The sequence below is a fragment of the Desmodus rotundus genome, chromosome 4 (genome assembly GCF_022682495.2).
Source record: "Desmodus rotundus isolate HL8 chromosome 4, HLdesRot8A.1, whole genome shotgun sequence".
NCBI classification, from domain to species: domain Eukaryota; kingdom Metazoa; phylum Chordata; class Mammalia; order Chiroptera; family Phyllostomidae; genus Desmodus; species Desmodus rotundus.
Genome location: NC_071390.1, coordinates 8,291,407 through 8,314,682, shown reverse-complemented (window position 1 = coordinate 8,314,682; position 23,276 = coordinate 8,291,407). Strand labels below are relative to the sequence as shown.

Below are 23,276 nucleotides of genomic sequence, written 5' to 3'. Positions count from 1 at the left end.
CCAAGGGCAGGGGTCGGACCAGAGCTTGGGGCTCCAGCCGCTCTGTCGAGCACCTTTTCTGCAGAAGGAGCAGCAAGTAGCCCCAGAAGCCAACAGTCTGCTGGTTGCTCTTCTGTGGTCTCTTTATATTGTCAGTGTAGGGATGGAGGGGTAGCCAGGCAGAGTGGACAGAGGGGGGAGGGAGCCACCCCCACCCAGGACTGGCGACGGCAGCTCTCTGGGAGATACTCCGAGATGTGTGATGTGGCTGGCGTTGTCTGCACTGTGTGTATGTATGGGTGGCATTTTCTATTGCAGTGGTAACCCCCACACCTGAGGCCTCCCCTGCCCAGGGGCTGGGAGGGCCCAGGGCAGGGCAGAGCCTGCAGAGAGGAGAAACTGGGAGGGGAACGAAGGGGCAATGTGGCCATTCAGAACGGTGGGGAATAGGAAATAAGCCACTGGTTTCACTCACGGGCACCATGCCAGACACCACCCAGTGGGCTTAGCAGAACAGTCAGCCCCACGGTCACATGGCGATAGCTGGGACGAGAAAGCAACTCTTTCAGATTTCAGCATCTTCGGGAAAGATGCATCTACGCCCCACCTTCCCGAGCCCACTCCTGGCAGCTTTCTCCATTATTCCTGTAATTTACTGAAAACCCACCGCGGGGCCCAGCTGGTAGAGGGAGCCTGGTTGGGGGAAGGGGGGGAAGGGGCTGGGTGGGAGGCCTGCTGCTCCTCTGAAGGACGCAGAAACGCGGAGCTGTCCTTCCACCTTGAAGTGTTCAGGCCAGGCAGTCTAACCGAGGACAAAATGACAGTGGTGACATTTATTGCACACTTTCTACTGCATGCCAGGATCTGGGCCAAAGGCTGGACCTAAAGCATTCACCGATACGTTCTGGGAGAAACTGTTGTTTCTGGTCATCTTCCTGGTAACCGAGGCTGAACAGCCAAAACCAAGGGCCCCCAGCCACAAGCAGCAGATGTGGGACTGGAACCCCAGGGCCAGTGCCAAAGCTACGTCACACAGCTGCTGAGCCTCCTCCCCTAGCTGCTGTGTCGTCCTGTTCGCTTGCCCTTCCATCCCTTCCAGACCCTTTTGTACATGACCTTGAGGCTATGCAGGGGTTCATCTCGACTCTGCCCTCTGAGGGGACAGCTCAGAGTGGCTGGGGGGCATCAGCAAGCTTGGGGGCTCACCAAGGACCTGGACGTCAGTGCACAGCTCCTTCCGCTGGGAGCGATCTCACACCCTGTCCAGTTCCGGCCATGGGCCCAGGACATGGGCGTAGGACATGGGCGTCACCCTAGATGCTGTGCAGACGAGGGCAGTGATGCTCAGAGGAGCCCTGTGACATCCTTGGGGTGACACCAACTGAAGCGGCAGAGCAGAAACCTGACCCGAAGTCTGGGCTTATTCACCACCATCCTGCCCGCCGCCTCCCGCACCACCCAACACTGTGCAGGTGGCCTAGGGCCAGGCGTGGGCAGGAGGGAAAGGTGCACCCACGCCCAGCACCCGTAGGTTGCCCTGGATGCCCTGCTCCTCCCCCGCACTGACCGCTTCCTCTTCTCTTCTCCCCTCCAGTCCCCAGTGTTCATCGCCCAAGTTGACCAGGACCTGGTCTCCCAGACAGAGGAGAAGCTCCTTCAGAGGCCCTGCAAAGAACTTTTTTCTGCCTGTGCGCAGTAAGTGCTATGGCGGCCTGCCCACCCCGGCCCCCCGCAGGCCGGTCTCCCTCCCTCCCAGGATGCGGGTGTCAGGCCCCTCCACCCCCCTGGCAGCCACACAGCCGCCCAGACGGGGCTGCCTCCAGCTTATACCTGGAGCGCTAGGCACCAGGGGCAGGTCTTCAGTGGCCGAGGGCCCAGCCAAGCCACCCAGATGTCTGTGTGCTCCTTAAGAGGGGAAAAAGATACCAGGCGCTGAGTCCAAGGAAAACACCTGCTTCAAAGGGTGTTGAAAGCAGTGGCTCTCCAGGCTGTTGCGACTGAGGAATGTGCAAAAATTTGACCCGGTCTGGTTGGTTTGGAAATCCTTCCCAGGCTCCCCCACCCCGCCGCTGCCACCACCCCGAGCGGGTGCTGCTGCTGCAGGGGGGGGGCCGCACCCCATCACCTCTGCAGGCCATGCTGCGGCCCTCCTGGGTAGCAGACCAGCCGGTGGCTGTGGTGCCAGCTGTGTACCAATTAAGCCCCCACCCATCCCCTCACACACACTACGAAGGTGTAATTCACACACACGCTTTCACGCACCCACATGCGCCACACCCCATAAGCTGACACGTGCATGCACGCAGACGTGCCCGGTGCCTGGAGGCATCCTGTGTGCCCTGTTCAGCCTTTGATCCACAGGCATCTGTTGGGCATCTGCCATGTGCCTGGCACCGTGCTGCATGCTGGGGAGACCCTGGTGAGCAGGAGCCCAGCCTGACTTTCCCAGAGCTTGCTGCCAGGTCGGGAGGCCAAGAGAGCCAGCACCCCCATGTGCTGGGAGCATGACCATGCAGTCGGGCACTCTGGGAGGGCAGCTGGGGGCACAGCCCTGTTAGGGGCTGAGCAGGGTCCCCCACAGCAGAAACAGACCTGGTGGCTGCCCTCTTGGAGGTGGCCAAGGGTCAGGCCTGACACTGTGGCAGGTCCCTGGGCTATTCCCAAGGGCGTGGCCATCCTGGCCCCCCATGCCAGCCCATTTTCAGGTTTGGCAAGACACAGCCCCCAGCTTGCCCCAACTCTGCACGTCCCCTGCCTTCCTCAGGTCCCAAGTGCCTGGGCCAGACTGGCCAGCATTCCACTTTTTATAGGGAAGAGGCCCACCTCCACCTGTAGCTCAGACCCCCGCCCCCAGGTCCAGCCTGGGGCCAATCCCACAGCAGGTGACCCGGAAATTCTGCTGCAGGGATGAAAATCTGGTGGCTTTGCTGGTCCTGGACCAGATCCAGAGCCTGGGCCTCAGGGGCCGCATCCCTACTCCAGCCCCCACCACCCACCATCTTGGAGTCCCTACCCCTCCCCTGTACCCATTTAAGTTGCTTCTGTTGTCACTTCAGCTCCTATCCCTTCTGCAGAGAGATGTCCCTGACCCCTGCCTCCTGGACCCTGGGGTCATTTATTTAATGTTTATTATTTACCATTGTGACGTCCCTGTCAGAAGGCCACCCACATGCTCACTGGTGCACCCCAGGCTTAGAGTGTGCCTGGGGATGGAACTCAGTACCCAGTGCAGGGTCAACCAGGCAATCTCAAACAACCTTCTGGAAGGATGGGGCCTCCGGCCCCTGTGTGTGTGCCGCTGGGTGTGGTCTGCCCATCTGCCTTGGGACCAGGATGATGAAATGTCCCTCTCTGCGTTCCCTCCGAGCCAGGTCCGTGCACGACTACCTGAGCGGGGAGCCCTTCCGCGAGTACCTGGACAGCATGTATTTTGACCGCTTCCTCCAGTGGAAGTGGCTGGAAAGGTGAGCACCCCCGGCCCCCCGCCCTCCAGTGTGTGCGCCAGGGTGTGTGTCAGGGTGGGGGCCAGGTTTTCACCTGTGCAGTCCCATAAAAGCCAGTTACCTCCGTGGGCAATGGTCCAGAGAAAAGTAACTATCTTCTCCCATGAAGGAAGTTCTGTTTCCTAGAAGTGCTCTGTGCTTAGGAAAGTGTGCTTACACGCATCCCTGCCCGCTCACACACACAAACGCACAGCATCTCGAGGCATCTTGTTCTGTCTGTTTGTTCTTGGGAGCCCTTCCGTCTTCCCTGAACAAGCGGAGCATCCCTCATTTAACCCAACCCCCTACCGATGGGTCGGTTTTGTGTGCAGCCTGGTCCTAAGTAATGGAAAGCTTTGCACGTGTATCTTTACTTGTACAACTGTAGAAATTCCTAGCAGAGGAATTTGGGGGTCAAAAAGCCCCAGTTTTAAACTGTGAGGGACTGCCAAGTTGCCCTCCCAAACAGCAGCCCCCAGTTTCCAGTCCAGCCTGCTTCCCTTCGGCATCAGCCACACTGTTCTCGGTTTCCCCATCCAGCAGCGAGCTTTCTTCTTGTTATCTTTTCATCTCTATTAGTGGATGAGGCTGAGTGCATTTTCATGTTTTATTTGCTGCCTTGTTTTCTGCAAAGTGCTCCCACATGCACGTCAGTGAGTGGGCGGGGCTGATGTGGCTGGCGGAGGAAGGACAGACAGAGCCGGGATGTGATGTGGCTGGCCTCGTCACCTAGCGGGCCAGGGGTACACCAAGGGGCCCTGGCCCCGCACCCCTAGCTCTGTGCTCTGCTCACCACACGGCTCAGGGTGTGCGGGGTGGAGGGTGCCCATGGTACATCCGTGCCAGGCTGAGCTGGGAGGCGTGGGTGGGAGCGTCCCCTTCCTCAGCCCTGAGTGTCCTGTGCCCTGAGGCCTAGAGCTCGCGGCCCTCTGAGCACGATGTGGCTCTAGAGCGAGGAGCCCACCTGACCCTGTGTGCGTGCTCACACCTGTGCTGGCCGAGCATCCTGCAGACATTCAGGATGCCACACGACAGGAACCTTCTAGAAGCTCCATCCATAGCTCTTCCCCACCCACTTCAGGAAGCCCAGAGGAGAAGCACCCTGCCTGTCAGCCACTGAAGGATGTTTCTTCTCTCCACCCCACCCAATGGGGGTGACAGAGTACAGTGGGCGGCCTTCTCTGTTGGCCCCCTGCCTGCCACTGGCCCCTTGCCCCCACATGCCATGGCTGCTGCAGGAGAGACCGAGGAGCGAAGGGCCGGGCCAGGCACCTGCTGGGGGCAGGGAGCCCACAGCCTAGGCCCGAGTCCCAGCTTGGCCTCCTCCTGAGGGGCCTCGGGAGGGGCTGCTCACCTCTCCGCACCGAGGTCTCCTCCTCTGTCAGTGGGGTCATTATGGTGCCAGCCTTGTCAGCTGGGCATGAAGATGAGATGAGACCAGCAGCACATGCCTAGGACAAGCCAGCCGTTGGCCCCAGGAGGTAAACTGCTGGATACGGCTGCGGTCATCACCGGGATGGTCATCATCAGCATGGCCATCCTCGTCGTACGTCTGGTATTGCAAGGAGCAGCTGACCCTAGGGAGGGGAGGTTCAGTCCTGGCTCTGATGACCACAGGGCAACGGTAGGATGTGTTCATCAAGCCCCACCCCCCACCCTGGAGCCCTGGGCTGCATAACATGTGACCCCAATCTGCACCCACCTTGCCTGGTGTTGCAATGTGGGGTCAGGACGCCGAATGTGGGCTCTATCGCAGGCTGCCTGGACTCCAAGTCCAACCCCAGCACTTACCAGCCATGACCTTGGGCAACTCATTCTACCTCTCAAAGCCTAAGAGTTCCCACCTGCAGAAAGGAGACAGTAATAGTCTCACCTCCCAAGGCTCGTGTGAGCCCATGTACAGGACGCTTCGGGCAGTGGGAACTGTTACCACAGAGAGCCCCCAGAGGGGGCCACATGCCTTAGTCCTAGCGTTCTAATACTGACATCTGACACACAGCAGCCTTCAGAGAGCCTTTGGATGCAAATGCCATTTCAATAGCTCCATTTTATTGATTATGCCAGGCTCAGAGAGGTTGATGGACTGGCCTTGGGTCACACAGCAAGAGCCTGGTGAGGCTAGAACCTGAACTCCAGGTCTCTCACTCAAGTCCTTCACCCTTGGTCTACCCAGCGCTCCCGTTCCAATACAGTCTTTTAGCTATGACCCCTGACTTTCATTTTTCTTGTCTGCACCAAGCATGTGAGATGGAGAAATGGACTTCTTAAGTCTGAGAAATGAAGCTCTTTTGCATTAAGTTGTGGAAGCCCGCAGGACAGGACCCTGGCTCAGAAGCGTCCTAAATGACCAATACACCCTGCCTTCTCCCCTTCCTTTTATTTTGTTCCCCCGCAACAAAGCCCATGGCCCCTTAGTGCTATACTGTTGAAATATTAAAGGGATTTTTTTCCCTCCCAAGGTTAACCAAGAAATTCCTCAGAAATTGTATTACACTCATTTCCCCCAGCAGAAGAGTTCTGCGGTAATGTCGGCCGACTGTTTGTTCTCCATGCGTCGTAAACTGGTCTGCCCGGACCCCTTCATGTGGTTTCGAGGGCGGCTGCAGGAAACGCTCCCGCGGCGCAGGGCGGGCGCGTGGCAGGTTTCTCCGGGGCCCTGGCTGCTCCTGTGCAGGAGAAAGGTGCAGAGTGGTGGAGAGCCCTGCCGCGGGGCAGCCCCGGGCTGCTGACAGGGACTGGTCCCGTTTCCCAAAGAAACATGGAAGAGTTGCAGCACAGGGACCCCAGGCCTAGTGCAGGCCATGCCCCGGGGCTCAGGCCATCCTGGAAGAGCAGTGCTGTGATTTCTGGCCAAGCCCAAGCTCTCTCCAGGACCCAGCAGCCAGGAGCATTTCCCTGGAAGATTCACTCAAGAGCTGCTGGGTGACCAGAGGCTCTCTGTCTTTCTAGAGCTGACCGGGTTCTTCAGCCCAATTCAGTCTCGCCCCAACCTCCACCCTGGTCAGGGCCCTTGGGGTGCGGTGGAGAGATGCTCAGCGAGAGAGTGCTGGAGCTCCAAGGGCCCGTTTTCACATGGCCAAGCTGCTTGTTTATCATTCACTTGCCAGTCGGCGGACGTTCAGATCGTTTCCATGTCTCGGCTCCCATGGGTGATGCTGCAGCGAACCTGGGAGTAGAGTGTGGTGCACGCGCACACATACGCACAGGCTCTGGAATATTATTGAGCCTTTAAAAAGAAGGAGCCCCGCCATTCACGACAGCTTGCGTAAACTCGGAGGGTGCCTGCTCCGTGAAATGAGCCAGGCGCAGAAAGACACGCACCACGTGGCCTCACTTGTGCGTAGAATCTAAGGCAAACTCAAAGAGGCAGCAAGCAGATGCGGTGAGGGTGGGGGGAGGTGCTGGTCAGGGTGCAAAGTGTCCGTGCGCAGACGAGTGAGCCCCGGGGGTCTGACGTGCAGCGTAATGACGAATACTGTATCATGCGCTTGGAATGTGCTGAGAGGGTAACTCCAGTGTTCTCCCAGAAGAGGGGAGGGAGAGAGAGACTAAGTGATTACAACTTCCTAAATTCCACTTTTGGCAGACGGTTCTTCTAGTGTTGGAGCTCTGGGGAGACATAGTGAAGGGGCCCTGGGGGTGGAGAGGCTGGAGGTGTGGCCATCCTGCTGGGCAGGCTGAGATGGCAGGTGTGGGGAAGGCCCTGTCTGGTCTCAGGCATGTCCTCCCTGGGATTCTGAACCTCTGTTGCTCTTGGCCCCTCCCCTCTCCCTGCTCAGGGGTCGCAGCTTCCTTCTGAGTTTCGTGCCCTGATTTGCATATGAGGGGGGCGGAGGGAGACAGAGAGAGAGAGGAACCACAGGGAAAGTCCCTTGAAGCTGCTTCTGCTCACTTTTTGCAAGCCTTCTTCTTTTCTCCCAAGCTGCAGGGCGCCAAGGGCAGGTGGCCTGGGATTGGAACACCCAGCCCCAGAGTAAGCCCTTGAGGGTCCCCTCTGCAGCGATGATTCCTGGGGTCCCCAGGGCATGGAGCTGCACCTTGCACCGGCCACTTCAAAGCTGCTGTTGTCTATTGCATGTGGGTTACACACATCTTAACCCAGGATTCTTGCTTTTTTCCAGGCAACCGGTAACCAAAAACACTTTCAGGCAGTACCGAGTCCTGGGGAAAGGGGGCTTCGGGGAGGTGAGTGAGCATCCACGTTCTCAGTTGAAAGTTCCCTACTCTGGTCCCCTTTTCTGTCCCCTCTGGACCTGCGACAGGTGCTCCTGGTGTGTGCTGGTCGTGGGCCCCTGGTGCAGAGGAGGGGCCTTTGGGAGGGTGGGGGTGTCCGAACGCGGAAGCAGGGTGTGGAGTGGCCTCGGGCAGGGTTCAAGTCCTGAGGGGAGAAACCGAGCTCCGGGCTGTGTTGGGAGGGAGAAGTGAGGCCCTACAGGGCCTGGCAGCACTGCTGACCTGCGCTGCCGGGCTCCGTCTGACCCTCCCGACGGGGAGGCAGGCCTGGTGGTGCTCCTTTAGAGAAGAGGAAAGCCGAGCTCCAGAGTGGGTAGGTGGCCCAGCCCAGGGCCCACAGGCAGTGAGGGGCAGAACTGACACTGGCTCCCTGTTTCCATTCCTCTGCATTACAAACTCGGGGTTCCTGGGGGTCTCCCATCACTGACCCCCCAACAAGCATCTTCTAGCTGCAGCCGGTACTTGGAAATGCCCAGCTGGCACTGGTTGCATCTGGTTGGGAGCTGAGGACAGAACATTGAGTTGTCTCTGAGAGAGGGACAGGACTCTGGGCCTCAGCCAGTCACCCAAACGGTGGTGTGAAAGGCTCACACTGCACCTTCCAGAGCTGGGACTCCCCTCCGGGGAAGTGGGGAGAGGGCGCCGAAGCAGGGTCTTGAGGGGAGGGCCCGGGGCAACCTCGGCTCCCAGGCCAGGGTGGAGCTCCGGGCAGGCCCCACGTGCCCCACACCCTTGGCTCCTCCCCTGCACTGCAGGTCTGTGCCTGCCAGGTTCGAGCCACGGGTAAAATGTACGCCTGCAAGCGCCTGGAGAAGAAGAGGATCAAAAAGAGGAAAGGGGAGTCCATGGCCCTCAACGAGAAGCAGATCCTGGAGAAGGTCAACAGTCGCTTCGTGGTGAGTGTTCGGGGCCTCGCTGGTGACGGGGGCTTCCGTCCCTCGGGAAGTGGGTGGTGCTCCCCACCCCTTGCCCAGGAAAATGGAATGCAGAGAGGAACACCTACAGAAAGGCCTCTAGACCCCAAGTCACCTCCATCCCAAGGCCCCTCGGGGCCAGTGGTGGCTGACGTCGCGTCACTAGGCTAGCCGGGCTCCCCTCTGTGTGTGGGACCAAGGCCTCTGTTCTGCAGGACCGTGTTGTAAACTCCTTGGTAGACAAAGAAGCCTCCCACCCCGGGGTCCACTGAGGAGCTCTGTTCCCACAGCCCCCTGCAGACTGGCTTCCTCGGGGCGGACACCCCAGTGCCAGTGCCCTGACCCCGTGCGCATCGCTGCATTTCTCCGTCCACATTCCCTCTGCGCGGTGACAGAGTCGCCCCGACTCACAGTAGCTGCCAACAGCCGAGACTGATCTGTCACTCACACAGAGTCCAGCCGGATGGAGCCGCCCCCTCCACCTCACAGCCACCCCATCTGGAGTCCTGGAGTGTGCGCCGAGGGGCACACTCCTCACCACCGCCCTCAGCCCGTTGGCCAGACTAGTCCCTGCGAGGGACAAGCCGGCTGAGGGAAACGTGGAGGAGGATGTGGCTATTTGGTCAGCTCTCAGTGCCTCTGCCGCGGTCCCTGCAAAAGCAGTGTGTGTGTGAGGTAGAGGTTCCCGCAGCAGAGGGACGCAGAAGGCCCCTCTCTGAGCAATCGCTCCACCGTATTCGACTCATGGTCTTCAGCCAACAGCATCTTACCAGACCTCTTATGCTGCAGTGTTTTTCCCCTTAAAAGATGGATTTTTAAAAAATACCCAGACCTATAGCTGCGCCATTCCCCTGATACACAAGGAAGAGAGAAACCCTCACCCGTGCAGCTGGTCCCCACAGACAGAGGGCGTCCCTGGCTTGGGCCACTGCACGTGGGGCTGTGGCGGACCTCTCTCTCCGTTGGCAGGTTTCTGTGACTGCGGCCGCGGGCTGGGCCCCTTGGCAGAGGGATTGCTGGGGCATAGGGTGTGTGCACCTCCCGTTTGGTAGCTGTCCCCAAACATCTCTCCAGGAAGGTCACCCCGATTAAACTCTCACCAGTTGTGTGTGGGAACTAGACGTGCCATCGGCCTAGTGCTTCTGTCATTCCCCAGAGAGGGGGTGGCTTTCCAAGGGGACAGAAGTGTGCCTCTCTGGGCCTCATCCCAGGCTGTCCCCACTGCCAGCCCCACCCAGGGTGATGGTGACATGTGGGAGGTGGTGGTCGAGGCCAACACCAGCCATCATTTTGGCCGTAGGCCTTTTTGAGTCCAGACCCTTCCTCTGTGCCATTGGGCCCCTTCAATAGGGACCACTGGTCACCACCTCCATGCTGGCCTTGGAGCCCTCAGGGGTGAGGCTGGCTCTTTTGGAGGTTAGCGATGGTGGGTTCTACTTGGGGAAAGGGGTTGAGTGTCACATCTTCCAGGGCCTGGACCTTCCTCTACTGTGCTCTGTCTTCTGCCCCTAGTGGGGCGTTCCCACAGCGTTCCCCTTGGGGTCCTTCCTCGAGATCACCTGGACAGGTGTGGGGCTGGGGGCAGCGGGAGCTGTTGCCAGAGCACAGTTCCTGGAGCTCTGTCACCTTATGCGCCGTTCTGTCTCCTTTCCTCAGAAATAACCCTTTGTTCCTGGTGTCTGCACCCAAGTTTTATGGCGCAGCCTGGTCCCAGCCTGGTCCACACGGCCAGATTTCATTTGCACCAACCCGCTGAGTGGAGACCCAGCCCTGCCCCGCCTCCCGCTGCCCCATGGTCCCATGCACGGAGCCTCAGGCAGCTGATCTCCATCCCTAAGGGACTGGATCCTCTCTGTCGAAGGTCCCTCTGACCAGGCGTGTCCTGCGTGTGAGAGTCTTGGCCTAGTTATGTTCTGCTTGGTGAAGCCCCTCTGGCCACCTGCCCAGCGCCCTGCAGCGTCCCTGCACTAGAGATGCCCAAAGAGCCTGTGGCCCTGCTGCGCTTGAGCAGCCAGCACTTCTGTGGTGTAAATGCAGAGGTGCCTTCCTGGCAGGATCCCTGAAACAGCAGGCGGCCAGCCTGCCCCTCCCCCTTTGCCTCCCCACCTGAAACCACCAGATTGGAAGGTGTGAGTCCTTCACCAACTGACAGCTGCAGTGGGCGGGGCACACTCTGAGGCTGTCTGGATTGGAGGCCAGCAGGCATGAAGCTGCTGCAGCTCCCCTAGCCCAGTGCCCCTGACCCCAGCTTCAAGGAACCAGAGGAGGAAGGGCGGAAGTGGAGGGCGGTCGCAGAACCTCACCTCGGTGCTGTCTTGTGCTCCCAGGTCAACCTGGCCTATGCCTACGAGACCAAGGACGCGCTGTGCTTGGTTCTGACCATCATGAACGGGGGGGACCTGAAGTTCCACATCTACAACATGGGGAACCCCGGCTTCGAGGAGGAGCGAGCCCTGTTCTATGCGGCTGAGATCCTGTGTGGCTTGGAAGACCTGCACCTCGAGAACACCGTCTACAGGTGAGTCTGCGGGGGTGGGGACCCATCCCTTCCCTGGGAACTGAGGCCTGGTTGCTGTTCTTGCAGGTGAGGGTGCTTGAGTCAGACAGACCCCTGCCCTGAACTGAGTGAGGGAGGTGGGCTGACCAGGTGCCCTGGTCCCCAGTTCCCTCCAGGCCAGTGCCCGAGGTCGCTCAGTGGAGCCTGGTGGCCGTGACCTAGACTCTAGGCCTTCATCCATCCCTCTCTGCCCGGTTTTACAGGACCGGGGGCCAGACTGTGAGCGGCAGCCTTCGCGCTGGTCTCTCAGTCCTCCACAAAGATTCTGAAACTCCGCGCGCTCGTAGGTTTTCAGAAGACTTCTGAAATAGTCTATCATGTGTCTGAATAGTGGCTGGTATTGATATTTCGAAATCGAACAGTTACTCCGCAGTTTTAAAGGTATCCACTGGGATCTAATTGCTGCAGTCAATTGATTTCCACCATCATTTATCTTAAAAAAATGCATAAAACTTTAATGGTGAGGAACATCCTACCATTTTCTATTCCCCTCCTTCCTCACAAAATGTTATTATAATGTAATATATATATTTTGCCTAAAAGTCTGTCATTGAAATATGTGGCTACATATAAGATTTTTAAAAAAATTTCCTTTGACCATAAGTCTCTTAAGTGTCAGAGTAATTTCTTCTGCTAAGTTGCCATTATAATTATCACTAGTAGACGCCACTTCTAGTGGGGACCCTGGGGTTTTTACACCTGGAGCAGGGCACCCTCGGAATTCATGTCTGGCTTCTGGAGCACAGCTGTTGAGAGAGGGCAGGTTGGAGGGGACACACCAGAAGCAGCCGGGGCATCTCGGTGTTAAGGATCTAGAAACCCACAGTCTTGAAACTGCCCGGCAGCCGCACAGGCCCCCAGGCGCTCACAGCCCGGTTTGGAGACAGTTGCCACGGTTGCCACGGGTGGAGATTATCCTGGGAGAACAGGAAGGTTTTGAAAACGAGAAGGGGGGCTTTGATGCCCTGCGCTTCTCTCCAAACCGTCTCCCCACTTGTGCTTTTGTTTGGTTGTCTTTCAAGTGAGGAGAGAGTCAGAACAGTTTTCCTAGGGGTTGAGAAAAGCCTCCTCCTTTGATTGCCTTTCACTTAAAAAAAAAAAGAAAAAAAAAGAGCAGCTTTCTAAGCTCAAGCTCGACCACTTGCCACGGCTTCTTGGTGTCCACTGGCCAGCTGGTTTATTGACACGCTGGTGCTTGCTCTTCTTTGGAATTGTCAACACATCAAACATTGTAAATTAAATAACAACAGCAAAAAAAAAAGTATTTTGTAATGAATAACTACATACAAACACCAACGAGCGCTGTGTGAGACCGCCCGCTGGGTTTGGGCACTGTGACCTCTCCCCAGGGACAGCTGTCATCAGTTAAATGAACGAAGCCAGTTGGTTGAGGACCAGTGCTCAGTCCAGAGGCCAGGTGTCATTGTCGAGTGCCTTACCTGAGTTGCACACACCATCCTGCTGGCGGTTCGTTTACACCTGGGGGACCTTTCCCTAGTAAAACGAGACACTTCTGCTGCCTCTTCCGCCTGCCGGGAATGGAGAGGTTCCCTTCCTTCTCTCTGACTATGTCATCAGAGAGAAGGCAGACGTTAGGGACAGGGAGAGGTAGCCACACCTACAGCTGTGCCTTCTGGCTGTGCTTTCTTGAAGACTGTAGCTCAGCTCCTGGGGGGCCCACACTGAGAGGGTCCTTCTCTTGGGGGTGGCCATCCTCCTCCCCACAATTTCCTGTCCCAGTTCTACAGCTGGTACTTTGTTCTCAATAACTTCTGTTCCTTTATTCCCAGGCCCTTCTCTGCCTTCAGGGCATCCCAGGGCATCCGGAGACCTCAGGGTCTCCCTAGCCCTGGAGGGGTCTGTCACCACCCCAGCCAGAGGTATCCCCTGCCCTGGGGGCTGTGGACAGGAGCCAGCACCAGCCTTCGCCTAACTTCCTTCCTAGTCACTCCCCATGGTGGAGAAGATGCTGATGGCAAACAGTGGGAGGAGGGAAATTAGCCCAAGATTGTCTCAGCCTGGAGACCAACAGCCTTGGGCCCACGGGACTCCCCCCAGACTCCAGGGTGCCCTTGAATGCCCACATTCACGTGCTGTGGTCCTTCCCTTTCAGAGATTTGAAACCTGAAAACATCCTGTTAGACGATTACGGTAAGTCGGGGAGTGGCATGAAAGACCCTTTTCCTACTCTGTAGCTTAGGTGAGCATCGCAACCCAAGGCAGAGGGCCTCTCAGAGACTCAGGCACCGACCCTGGGCCCACGGGAGGGCAGGGGGCAAGTAGAGGGAAGGACCCATTCTCTGTCCTCAGTCCTGGGGACCCGGGAAGGCAGTAGGTGTGGATGCAGCTCCTACCTGGAGAAGAAGCAGTGTGGCTGGGCAGAGAGAGAGAGAGGGGAGAGAGAAATGCGGAGTGGAGGGAGTGAGGTGAGGGGTCCAGAATTTCAGAGATGCTGGGCAAATACTGAACTCACACAACTTCTCTGAACCTCATTTTTCTTGTTTTTATTTTGTATTTTTATTTTTTAAAGACTTCATTTATTTATTTTTAGGGAGAGGAGAAGGGAGGGGAAGAGAGAGGGAGAGAAACATCAATGTGTGATTGCCTCTCACTCACCCCTAGCTGGGGACCTGACCTGGCCCGCAACCCAGGCACATGCCCCAACTGGGAATCGAACCAGAGACCCTTTGGTTCGCAGGCTGGCACTCAGTCCACTGAGCCACACCAGCTAAGGCACATTTTTCTTGTTTTTAAATGGAAACAATGAGTCCTGGCCTGCCAGCTTCAGAGGGTGGAAGGTGGTGCTGAGGTTCTGACAGGATCGCTTGAGGGGAAATTGTTTTGCCAACCGCAGCCAGCTATAAATGTGTTAGTCATTAGTGTTTGTGCGTGGCCATCGTTATTTTCTCACATGGATGACAAGGACAGCCACAGCAACCCCTCACAACTGTGTAGCCTCTCACACTACAGGGTGGGAAGAAGCTGGGGGGGGGCGGGGTGCCGGGCTGGCATGCTGTGCCCGCTCTACAGACAACAAGATTAAAGCTCAGAGGAGCCGCGCTGCCAAGGTCACCCAGCAATATCGGTGGGGAGCCGAGATCAGAGACCAGGTCCCCTCAGCGCGGTGGTGGCCTGGTGATGCTGCCACATGGAGCAGTGGGCTCCTACCCCAGCTGGTCTCAGACCCACGCCCACCACTGACCTGCATCCCCATGGCTGGACTCCACGTGGTCCCACCGCCCTTTCTGCCTTTGTGAGGGGTTGCTGAGCTGGGGGACACAGCTCCAACATGGCCAAGGTCCCGCTCATTGGGCCTTGCCGAGGTCCAGGCTGTGGGGGCCCCAGTATCTACAGACGGGGAGCGTTCCTCCCTGCAGGGTCGGATGTGGCATGACCCCCCACCCTGGGTGGGCCACTGGGCCAGACAACACTGATGCCCAGCGCTGAGCACAGCATCGTCCCTGCTTTGGGTTCAGTTGAGGGCCATGAGCGCTAATCCAGCGCCATCTCCAGGGCCCGGGCATCTTCCCGCCATGTTTCTCCAAAGGGAGAAAATAATCTCCAAAGACCATCTGGGCAGGACAGGAAGTTGCTTCCCAAATTGCTTTATAATTTTTCCCTTTAAGCAAATTGTTGCAAAATGTCAGGAGAATCTTGCATTTTTTCCATGAGCAATCCCAGAATCGGGCCAAGGCATTTTAAACTCTGTGACCTCAGCCTTCCAAGAAGCCCATTAGAGCATTTTATGAGGCAGGTCGGCTGACATCCAGCCGAATGCAGGCGTCCCTTTGCATCTGAAGTTCTCCTCCTGAAGAGTAGCGATTTCCCCACAGCCTCCGACACCTGGGCTCTCCCAGGGGCGCAGTTGCCCTGCGGTGTTAGATGGGGGCCCCTCTTCATGGGACAGATGAAAACACAGAGGCCCGGGGCCATGCCCGGCACACGCGGCGAGTCTGTGCCCCTACCCAGGGTGGGCCAGCGTGGGATGGCCATCCTGGCCCCGCTGACCCTCTGCCCCCCCTCAGGCCACATCAGGATCTCCGACCTGGGCCTGGCCGTGAAGATCCCCGAGGGGGACCTGATCCGTGGCCGGGTGGGCACCGTCGGCTACATGGGTGAGTGTGGGTGTGGCCCCTCCTTGCGCCCACCCCTTGGAGTCCCTGGCCTCTTTGGGTGACTCTAATCAGAAGTAGGGGCTCAGCGGGAGGTGGGAGATCTTAACGGCGGGGAGGTGGGTGTTGGGGCCCCAGGGTGTCACTTGACTAAACCGAGCTCTCTCACCTCTCCTCGCCCCCCTCGTCTGCTCCCAGCTCCCGAGGTCCTGAACAACCAGAGATATGGCCTGAGCCCTGACTACTGGGGTCTGGGCTGCCTCATCTATGAGATGATTGAGGGCCAGTCACCATTCAGAGGCCGCAAGGAGAAGGTGAAGCGGGAGGAGGTGGACCGCCGGGTCTTGGAGACCGAGGAGGTGTACTCCCACAAGTTCTCCGAGGAGGCCAAGTCCATCTGCAAAATGGTGAGCTGCTGGTGATCCAGACTCTGTCCTCGGGCCCCAGTCCAGCAGTGGCTCCCCTCCCCTTGCTGCCTCCCAGCTGAGCAAACTGGCTGAGGAGGATAGGGCCAGGGTGCACTGGGGTGTGGGCATTGAAGCCACCGAGCGGGAGGCGCCAGTGCTACTTGCTGTGTGCCGGAGGAAGCCAGGGGTAGGGCCTGGTGGCCCCTGACAAGGGGTGGGGGCTGAGCTGAACAGCGTGGCACCCTCACATCCAGCTTTGTGGGGGAAGTCAGCACAGGGGAGAAAGAAGTTGATCCCAGCTGATCCCCAAGATACAAGGGGATCTTGGGTCCAGCTCGTACCCTGGCCTTGGGCCTCCTGCTCCTCCCAGCTCTGCACCCTGCCCATTAGCTTGAAGCAGTGACATTTTCAGTCTTTGAACACCTTATACCAAGTTTTCTGTTCACTAAATGGAATGCCGGCACACCTGCATGGTGGCCTCTGTGGACAGTGAGATTGCCCCACCCAGGCAGGCACATTTGGGAGTGACACTCCGGCTGGTGGGTGGGACTGACCCCTGGACCCCAGCCTTGCCCCTCCACCCAAGCAGGCCCACCCCTGGCCAGGGGCCCTGTGGAGGAACGGCCAGTCTGCTCCTGCTCTCAGGCTCCTGAGCCCTGCCGTGCCTGTTGGGGCCCTCCTGCCCCCAGTGCCCCACACAGCTGGGCTGGCATCCACACTGTAGGCAGCTGCCCCCTAATGCTGGCCCCCTGGGGACGGGCGGGCCTGAGCGTGAAGCTCTGCACACTCACGAGCCCACAGACTTCCTCTCCGGTGCTGCTGCACTTGGAGCAGCTGACGGTCAGTGGTCAGGCTGGACGTGTCCGCCTCTGAGTCGTGTGCCTGAGCGACTGGGCTGGCGTGTAGAGAGGTGTGGGCCCCAGAGCTGAGGAAAAGCAGCAGAGCTTCTGTGCTGGCTGCTGCTAAAACCCCCAGGCTGTGCTGCGAGGGGCCCAAGAACCCTCTGGAGTGGCTCCCCCTCCCCAGGAGGCCCCTTTCCTGGGCCCCTCCGCATGCTGTTGACCACTTCCTCTCCAGCTTCAGCCTGGAATCACAGAGCCCTGGGAAGATTAGGGCTAGATCTGCCATGTGACCACCTCCAAAAAAGGGGACATAGTTCTGTCACTGGAGAGTGTGAGAGACGCAGAGGGAGGGATGCGTGGGGCCCGCTGCGGCTGGGCACTGGCCCACACGCCCGGGGCCTCCAAGGAACAGGTCTTCATAGCTGTGGACCTGGTCGAGGGGACAGCAGAAGCAAGGCAGCACGAGGCAGGTACATGGAAGTCTGGGCTCCTAGAGGGGCCTGAAAGCCGGGGTGGGTGTGCTGACTATACTCGGTTATGTCAGAGAGAGGTTCTCTCTCCACTGAACCACAGAGGGAAGTCAGAGCACCACCAGATGCCCCAGGTCAGGGTCAGGGATTCAGAGAAGCAGGTCTCGAGAGACCCGCAGGGACATAGATGTGCCAAGAGAACAGAAAGGCACAGGGGGCCCCCTTCCTGCTGGTGGTCCTCTGCTCTGGCACACTTACTTTGCGGCACCGGACTGGGGCGCTGCTGTTCCTTTGCTGCCCCCTGCTGTTCACTGAGGGAAAGGCTGCCTCCAAGGCTGGGGATCCAGGTGGACCTGGGCCCTTGGGTGCAAAGTGTCAAACCCACGTCCCCTCATCTTTCTGAGCTGGAAGAAGAGCCAGAAGTATTGGGACTCTGGTCCTGGGCTTCTTCTGTGTCCTTCACCACAGTCCATCTGGTCTGGCAGCCAGGCTTGCCCTGTCCCCTTCAGCGGGCACTAGCTCAGGACACAGCAGGGCGGAAGGAGACCGTGGAGGCCGCGGGCTGTGCCAGCCCCGCCTGCCTGAGAAGGCCTCTTCACACCCAGCCAGGAAGCTGGTCCCTGGCCCCCAGATTCCACCACTCATTCCATCTTGGCCGCCACAAGTCCTTGCCCACTGCTTCTGCAGTCCAGAAATGCATGTCTCTTCACTGTCCTGCCCCTGGGTGCTGCAGGCTCTAGGCCCAACCTCAGCACCCTCTTCCTCAGTCCCCTGCTGAGTCCCAGCTCTGGTCCTTCCCCACCCCTCTAGCTCCCTCCTTCTGGCCCTTCAGCCTCCCTGACCCCCAGGCTCCCAGCCAGCTTGCATTCCTCTGACCTGGTATTGCATCTGAACCGTGGTGGGTCCTCTAAACCTGACTTTACTGAGGCCAGACCCTCGCTGCCCTCCACCCGCCCCACAGAAGTTTGTACCTAGGTCCAAGTCTGCAGTGTGCTGTGCGTTGAGTAAACAGACGAGAGACGTACAGACAGAGCCCTTGCCCTTCGTGAGTTTCCTGTAGCAGAAGGTACCCCCGATTCAGCAGGCCTCCGTGGGTGCGCAGTGGGTGCCCGGCATGCATGGAGTACTGAGCACATGGCCACGGGGAGACGCAGACGGAGCTTGCTCCCCCAGGGGCTCCCCTCATGTGAACGCCCGCAGCGCTCAGGAGGTGGCCCTGAAATAAGGCCTGACAGGGCCAGGCAGTGTCTCTCGGGGACCCAGGGTGGCGCAGGCTGGAGGAGGAATACCTGGGAGTCCCAGGGACGCACCTGTGATGGAGAGACGACCACAGGCCTGCCCCCTGGAGGAGGAAAGGCCCACCAGGCATGGCCTCATGGGGCTCTGTCTTGTCCCAGCTACTCACCAAAGACCCAAAGCAGAGGCTGGGCTGCCAGGAGGAAGGGGCCACAGAGGTCAAGCGACACCCCTTCTTCAGGAACATGAACTTTAAGCGCTTAGAAGCCGGGATGTTGGACCCTCCCTTCGTTCCAGACGTGAGTAGCCTCCCCCAGCCTGGACTGAGCCTGTGCCCGGGGTCTCAAACTTGACCTAGCCCAGTGTCCATTCTAGGCCTGGAGCCAGGGGCCCAGGAGATCCATGGGCAAGAGGCAGCCTCTGCCCTGCAGTAACTGACCTGTCACCAGGGCTGGGGGGTCCCCTGCATCCATCCTGGAGGCATTTTCTCTGTGAAGTCTTCATCTTCAGAGCCCCTAGGAGGCCCCCCATGACCGTCGACTCCCAGAGGGCAGGGCCCTGCTGGGCTCACCTCTGTGAGTCCCGGCATAGAGCAGCCCCAGCATGCCTAGAGTCTGGTGAGCGAGTGCGTCCAGAGATGCGGCAGCAGCTCACAGTGGCCCCATGGCCCAGGTGCTGCTGTGTCCCGTTTGGTGGGTGAGGAGACAGGCCTACAGGGGTAGGTGACATTTCCAAAGTCCCTACACACCACAGCTGGGACCCCAGCCCAGGCCTGTCTGGCAGCAGAGCCTGGGTGCTGAGCCCCTCGGTGTCCCGTAATGTGGGAGGGGTGGAGGAGGTCCCCCTAGGACATCCTCCATGGCTGCATGTTCCCACAGACACAGTCTCTGGCATCCCCTGGCCTGGCCCTGGGAACCAGCATTCACTCTCTCTATGGAGGGGTGGGGCAGAGGCCCCACACTGCCAGCGCTCGTTTAGACATAGATGACTTTGGAAACATCTTCACCATCCCAATCCTGTGGGCTTTAGGGGAGCATAGGCCACCTGACAGGGGAGTGGGGATCCCTGGAGGTGCTGAGGAGTGTGAGCTTGGAGATGGGTGTCCTGCAGCGTGTGTGAGGGCAGGGCCCTGGACACCCTGAACTCACGCTCCACCCCAGCCGGGGTCCTGCTGGCAGATCTGAGAGAGGGCGGCACAGTCTGCGGGGGGGGGGGGGGGCAGCCTCAGGCAGGCCCTCTGCTTCCCCCATCTTGGGCCTGGCCAGGGGATAGCAGAGCTGAGGGTGAGGGTACCCCTCTGACCAAGCGCCCCACCCCTCAGCCTCGTGCCGTGTACTGTAAGGACGTGCTGGACATCGAGCAGTTCTCCACCGTGAAGGGCGTCAACCTGGACCACACGGACGACGACTTCTACTCCAAGTTCTCCACTGGCTCCGTGCCCATCCCGTGGCAGAACGAGGTGAGCCAGGTGGGGTGTCTGCCACTCCCTGGGGAGGAAGCAGGGCGGACACGTGGGGTCAGGAGCCCCTGTGGCCTGTTGGGGCATCATGGGGTGGGGTCAGAAGAGGGAAGACCAGGTGGGACAGACATGGCCAGTCTAGGTGACTGCTGGGAAGTCCGGCTGGGAAAGGAGGGAAATGGAGCCGTGGCTGGAGGCAGGCAGGGGTGCGTTGGAGCGAGAGCTGCATCAATGGACCAGAGGCGATGGGGCGGGGCCGGGGCTGCAGCCCGCTTGCGGGGTCCCCAGGTCTGGGTGCGGTGAGGAGGGGTGACTGTGGGCTCAGCGGTGCAGGTTTCTGCCTTCTCAGGGAAAGGCACAGCCAGGCTGCCAGGGACAGGCAGGAGCCGGCGGGAGCTGCCTGGGTCTGGTCCCTGGTGAGACCCAGAGCAGTGGAGGACTTGGTGGGACCCGACTCAGGGCTGGTGTGGGCGCAAGGCTGGGTGCCAGGACACCTTTCCGCCCGGGAGGACAGCCAAGGCCCCTCATGCCGCCCGGGTGTTCGCTCACCCCTGCAGATGATAGAAACGGAGTGCTTTAAGGAGCTGAACGTGTTCGGACCCAACGGTGCCCTCCCGCCGGACCTGAACAGAAGTCATCCCCCGGAACCACCAAAGAAAGGGCTGCTCCAGAGAATCTTCAAGCGTCAGGTGAGACCCCACCACCACCCCGCCCGCTGTCCTGGCATCCGATCCAGGGACCGGGTCCAGGCACGCCCACCGTCAAGACCCAAGCTGCAGTGGTCCACCTCCATGGGGGGCTCGGGACATGGGGGTCGGCAGCAGCCTGGAGGGGACGGGCAGCCTGTCTGGAGCCCCTGGCTGAGGGGCCCCCGGGGTGGAAGAGACAGGGCCAGCCCCAAGTAGACCTGCATCAGGGTCTCCTGCCTGGGCGTTATTGACCTTTTGGGTCGATTCTTTGGGAGGGGGGGCTGTGCTGTGGGCCGCATGATACTAAGCAGCCTCTCTGGTCTCCACCTGCCAGGAGCACCCCACTCCCTACCTCACTCATGTGGCAAAAGGTCTCCAGACAGTGTCCCCTGGGGGCAGCAGGCCTGGAGAGAGAAGCAGTGCTGGGCCGCCCGGGTCTGCAGGGCGGGGCGCACAAGGTGGCGTGAAGCAAGTGGCCCCTGGGTGCCTGGGCCACAGGGCCGGACCCCACACAGCCTGACTCGCTTTCTCTCCGCCCCCTCTCCCTGCCCCGCCCCCACCCCCAGCATCAGAACAATGCCAGGAGTTCGCCCAACTCCAAGACCAGCTTTAACCACCACATAAGTTCAAACCATGTCCGTTCTAACTCCACCGGAAGCAGCTAGTGGCAGCTTGGCCTTGAAGTCCACCGTGGGACCAGCCTAGACCCTCGTCCTTAGAAGCAGAACTTGTGACCCGTGGAGCGTCCGCCCTGGCTGGGCGGACAGGGGAGCCCTCCAGGAGCCAGGAGAGGAAGGAGGCCCCCTCCACGCAGAGCCTCCGGGGTCCTCAGAGAGATTTCCACTCAGGTCTGTGTGCGGAGGTGGCCGTCAAGCCGGGTGGCCCGGGTTTGTCTCCGTCGAGTACCGCAATAGAAATCCAGTCGGATACGACGACTTGCACGTATTTTAATAGCGTCATAACTAGAACTGAATTTTGTCTTTATTATTTTTAAAGAAAAGTTTTGTAAATTTCTCTATCGTCTCAGTTTACATTTTGTATATTTGTATTTAAATGGAAGTCAGACTCTGAGGGTGTATATTTTCTGCGCAGCCACTGTTAAGCCATGCGTTTGCAGACATTTTAGAGGGGTCAGGGGGATTTACCCCCCCAAAAATGTGACCCAAGACTTCCACAGCCTCAAATGAAAAAACATTTTTATTAAATGTAGAAAATGATTCACGTTTCACCTTTAAAGAACTGGTTGTATCCATCTCTATAACCTCTCCCCTGCGTTGGTATCTCCCTGTGCTGACCTGCGAGAATCAGGATTGAATGCGCAAAGGCACCCCGGGGACTCCGCCCCAGCCAGAACGCACATGCTGGCCGTGGACCTGCTGGGCCCGCTCCCTCGGGACGTGCCCTCTCCCGGGTGCCCTGCGGCCTCCTCTTCCTTCCCGGAGGCAGCCACGTGCTGAGCCAGGCGTCTTCAGCACAGTGTTCTCTGGGCCTCTTTCTAAGCGGGTTCTGACTGCTGAAGCCGGTGGGTGTTCCAGAGGCCTGTGTCTGGGGTGTTAGTTTTCTTCTGCTTTGAAGGGAAGCATAGTGATAGGGAGCAGTCATACAGCCCCAATGTCCAGAACCCCCATGGCCCGTGGGAGCAATGGAGTGGGGTCAATGGGTCACCCTGAATGAGTCTGGAGGGGAAGGGGCTAACCCAGGAACCCGGGCGTGTCCTTTAAGTGTTTTCGGGGTCACAGGGCCTCGAGAGCTCCCCCAGGCTGCCACAGATTTGTTGTCCCAGGGGGCAGGGGCAGAGTTGGCTGTTCAAGCAGATGGGGTGCCCAAGGAGACACCGAGCCACCAAAGAAGCTCAAGACAAGCTCCGTCACTTCCCGGGAGGGCAGAGGCCACCTCTCATTGCGACCCCCATCTCTGGGGCACATGCAGCCCCAGGAGGACTTGGTGGCTTTGCCAGACCAGGGCCTCTGAGCTCAGTCCCTCACCAATGCAGCACAGCCGTCCAGTCCTAGGGAGCCCCTGGCCTCCCCCTGCTGTCTCCAAAAGGTGACAGGGGCCAGTCCGCCCTCGCTCCCCTCTGGGACAGGGAGAGCCACTGACTGGCCCTGCTCCCCAACCTGGCGGGGCCCCGGGGACCCAGTTGGCCTCAGTCAGACCTGGTCTCGGCCCCTGGGCAGCTGCCAGGGTTGCTCCCGGGGTGGGCCTGCACCAGCATCCTCACCCCAGCCTGGAGATCTGCAGCTTCCACAGGCCCTGCGGGTCCTTCTGGTGCCCCGGAGGGTGTGAATGCCACCACCTCCGGCCACCAGTGGGTCTGCAGCTGTGCCCGTCCCAGACGCTGCTCCAGGTGGCCCAGGCTGCTGTGAGGGAGGAGGAAGTGGGTCGCCTGTGATCCTAGGGCCCTGCTGCTCGGAAGGGGCCTGACCTTGGGGACTGACCGTGTTGAGGCGATTTGACAGACAAATGGGAGAGAAGGGCCTGCTGGCTTCCCTCAGACCCCATTAGCGCTCAGTATTCTTTTCTTCGAGACCGACTCTTGTTTCAAGAGGCTGCTTCCCTGACCCTTCTTGGGCCAAATACAAGATAAATACAAATGGCTATATTCAGTTTTTGCCAAGAAGTGGAGAGCCCTTTGACCAATATTTTAAGGTCCCCAAGCTCTTCATGACTGTCCTTTCTTAATGACAAGGTCAGTCATCTTCCTGGGACAGTCACCAGCCCAAGCCAGGACGCTTCTGTCCAGAAGTTTCCTTTATTTCACCCAATTCACAGCAGCCCAACCCTCCCCGAGTGGACCGGTGTGGACAGGCCAGCCTCTCTCTATCCCTCAGGGCCCAGAGCCCTGTCCGCTGTGGTAGAAAGAGATCCCGAAGGGGCAGGAAGGAAATGTAAATCT

The 23,276-nt window shown here is 59.1% G+C and overlaps 1 protein-coding gene across 2 annotated transcripts in view; it reads left to right on the top strand.

Annotated features, from left to right (window-relative positions):
• GRK5 (G protein-coupled receptor kinase 5) overlaps positions 1 to 21,394 on the top strand; it is a 187,340-nt gene extending 165,946 nt beyond the window's left edge. Inside the window, exons 5-16 of one of the 2 annotated variants that reach the window (XM_024555551.3) lie at positions 1,574 to 1,674; positions 3,351 to 3,443; positions 7,583 to 7,646; positions 8,450 to 8,590; positions 10,936 to 11,126; positions 13,279 to 13,316; positions 15,191 to 15,280; positions 15,476 to 15,684; positions 18,394 to 18,531; positions 19,554 to 19,691; positions 20,249 to 20,380; positions 20,947 to 21,394. In XM_024555551.3, the coding sequence (XP_024411319.2) occupies positions 1,574 to 1,674; positions 3,351 to 3,443; positions 7,583 to 7,646; positions 8,450 to 8,590; positions 10,936 to 11,126; positions 13,279 to 13,316; positions 15,191 to 15,280; positions 15,476 to 15,684; positions 18,394 to 18,531; positions 19,554 to 19,691; positions 20,249 to 20,380; positions 20,947 to 21,045 (1,434 nt within the window). In that variant the 3' untranslated portion in view covers positions 21,046 to 21,394. Of the gene's footprint in view, positions 1 to 1,573; positions 1,675 to 3,346; positions 3,444 to 7,582; positions 7,647 to 8,449; positions 8,591 to 10,935; positions 11,127 to 13,278; positions 13,317 to 15,190; positions 15,281 to 15,475; positions 15,685 to 18,393; positions 18,532 to 19,553; positions 19,692 to 20,248; positions 20,381 to 20,946 lie in introns of those variants that run through there. The other variant, XM_053922517.2, reaches the window with a different exon arrangement.
• The last annotated feature ends 1,882 nt before the right edge of the window (positions 21,395 to 23,276 follow it).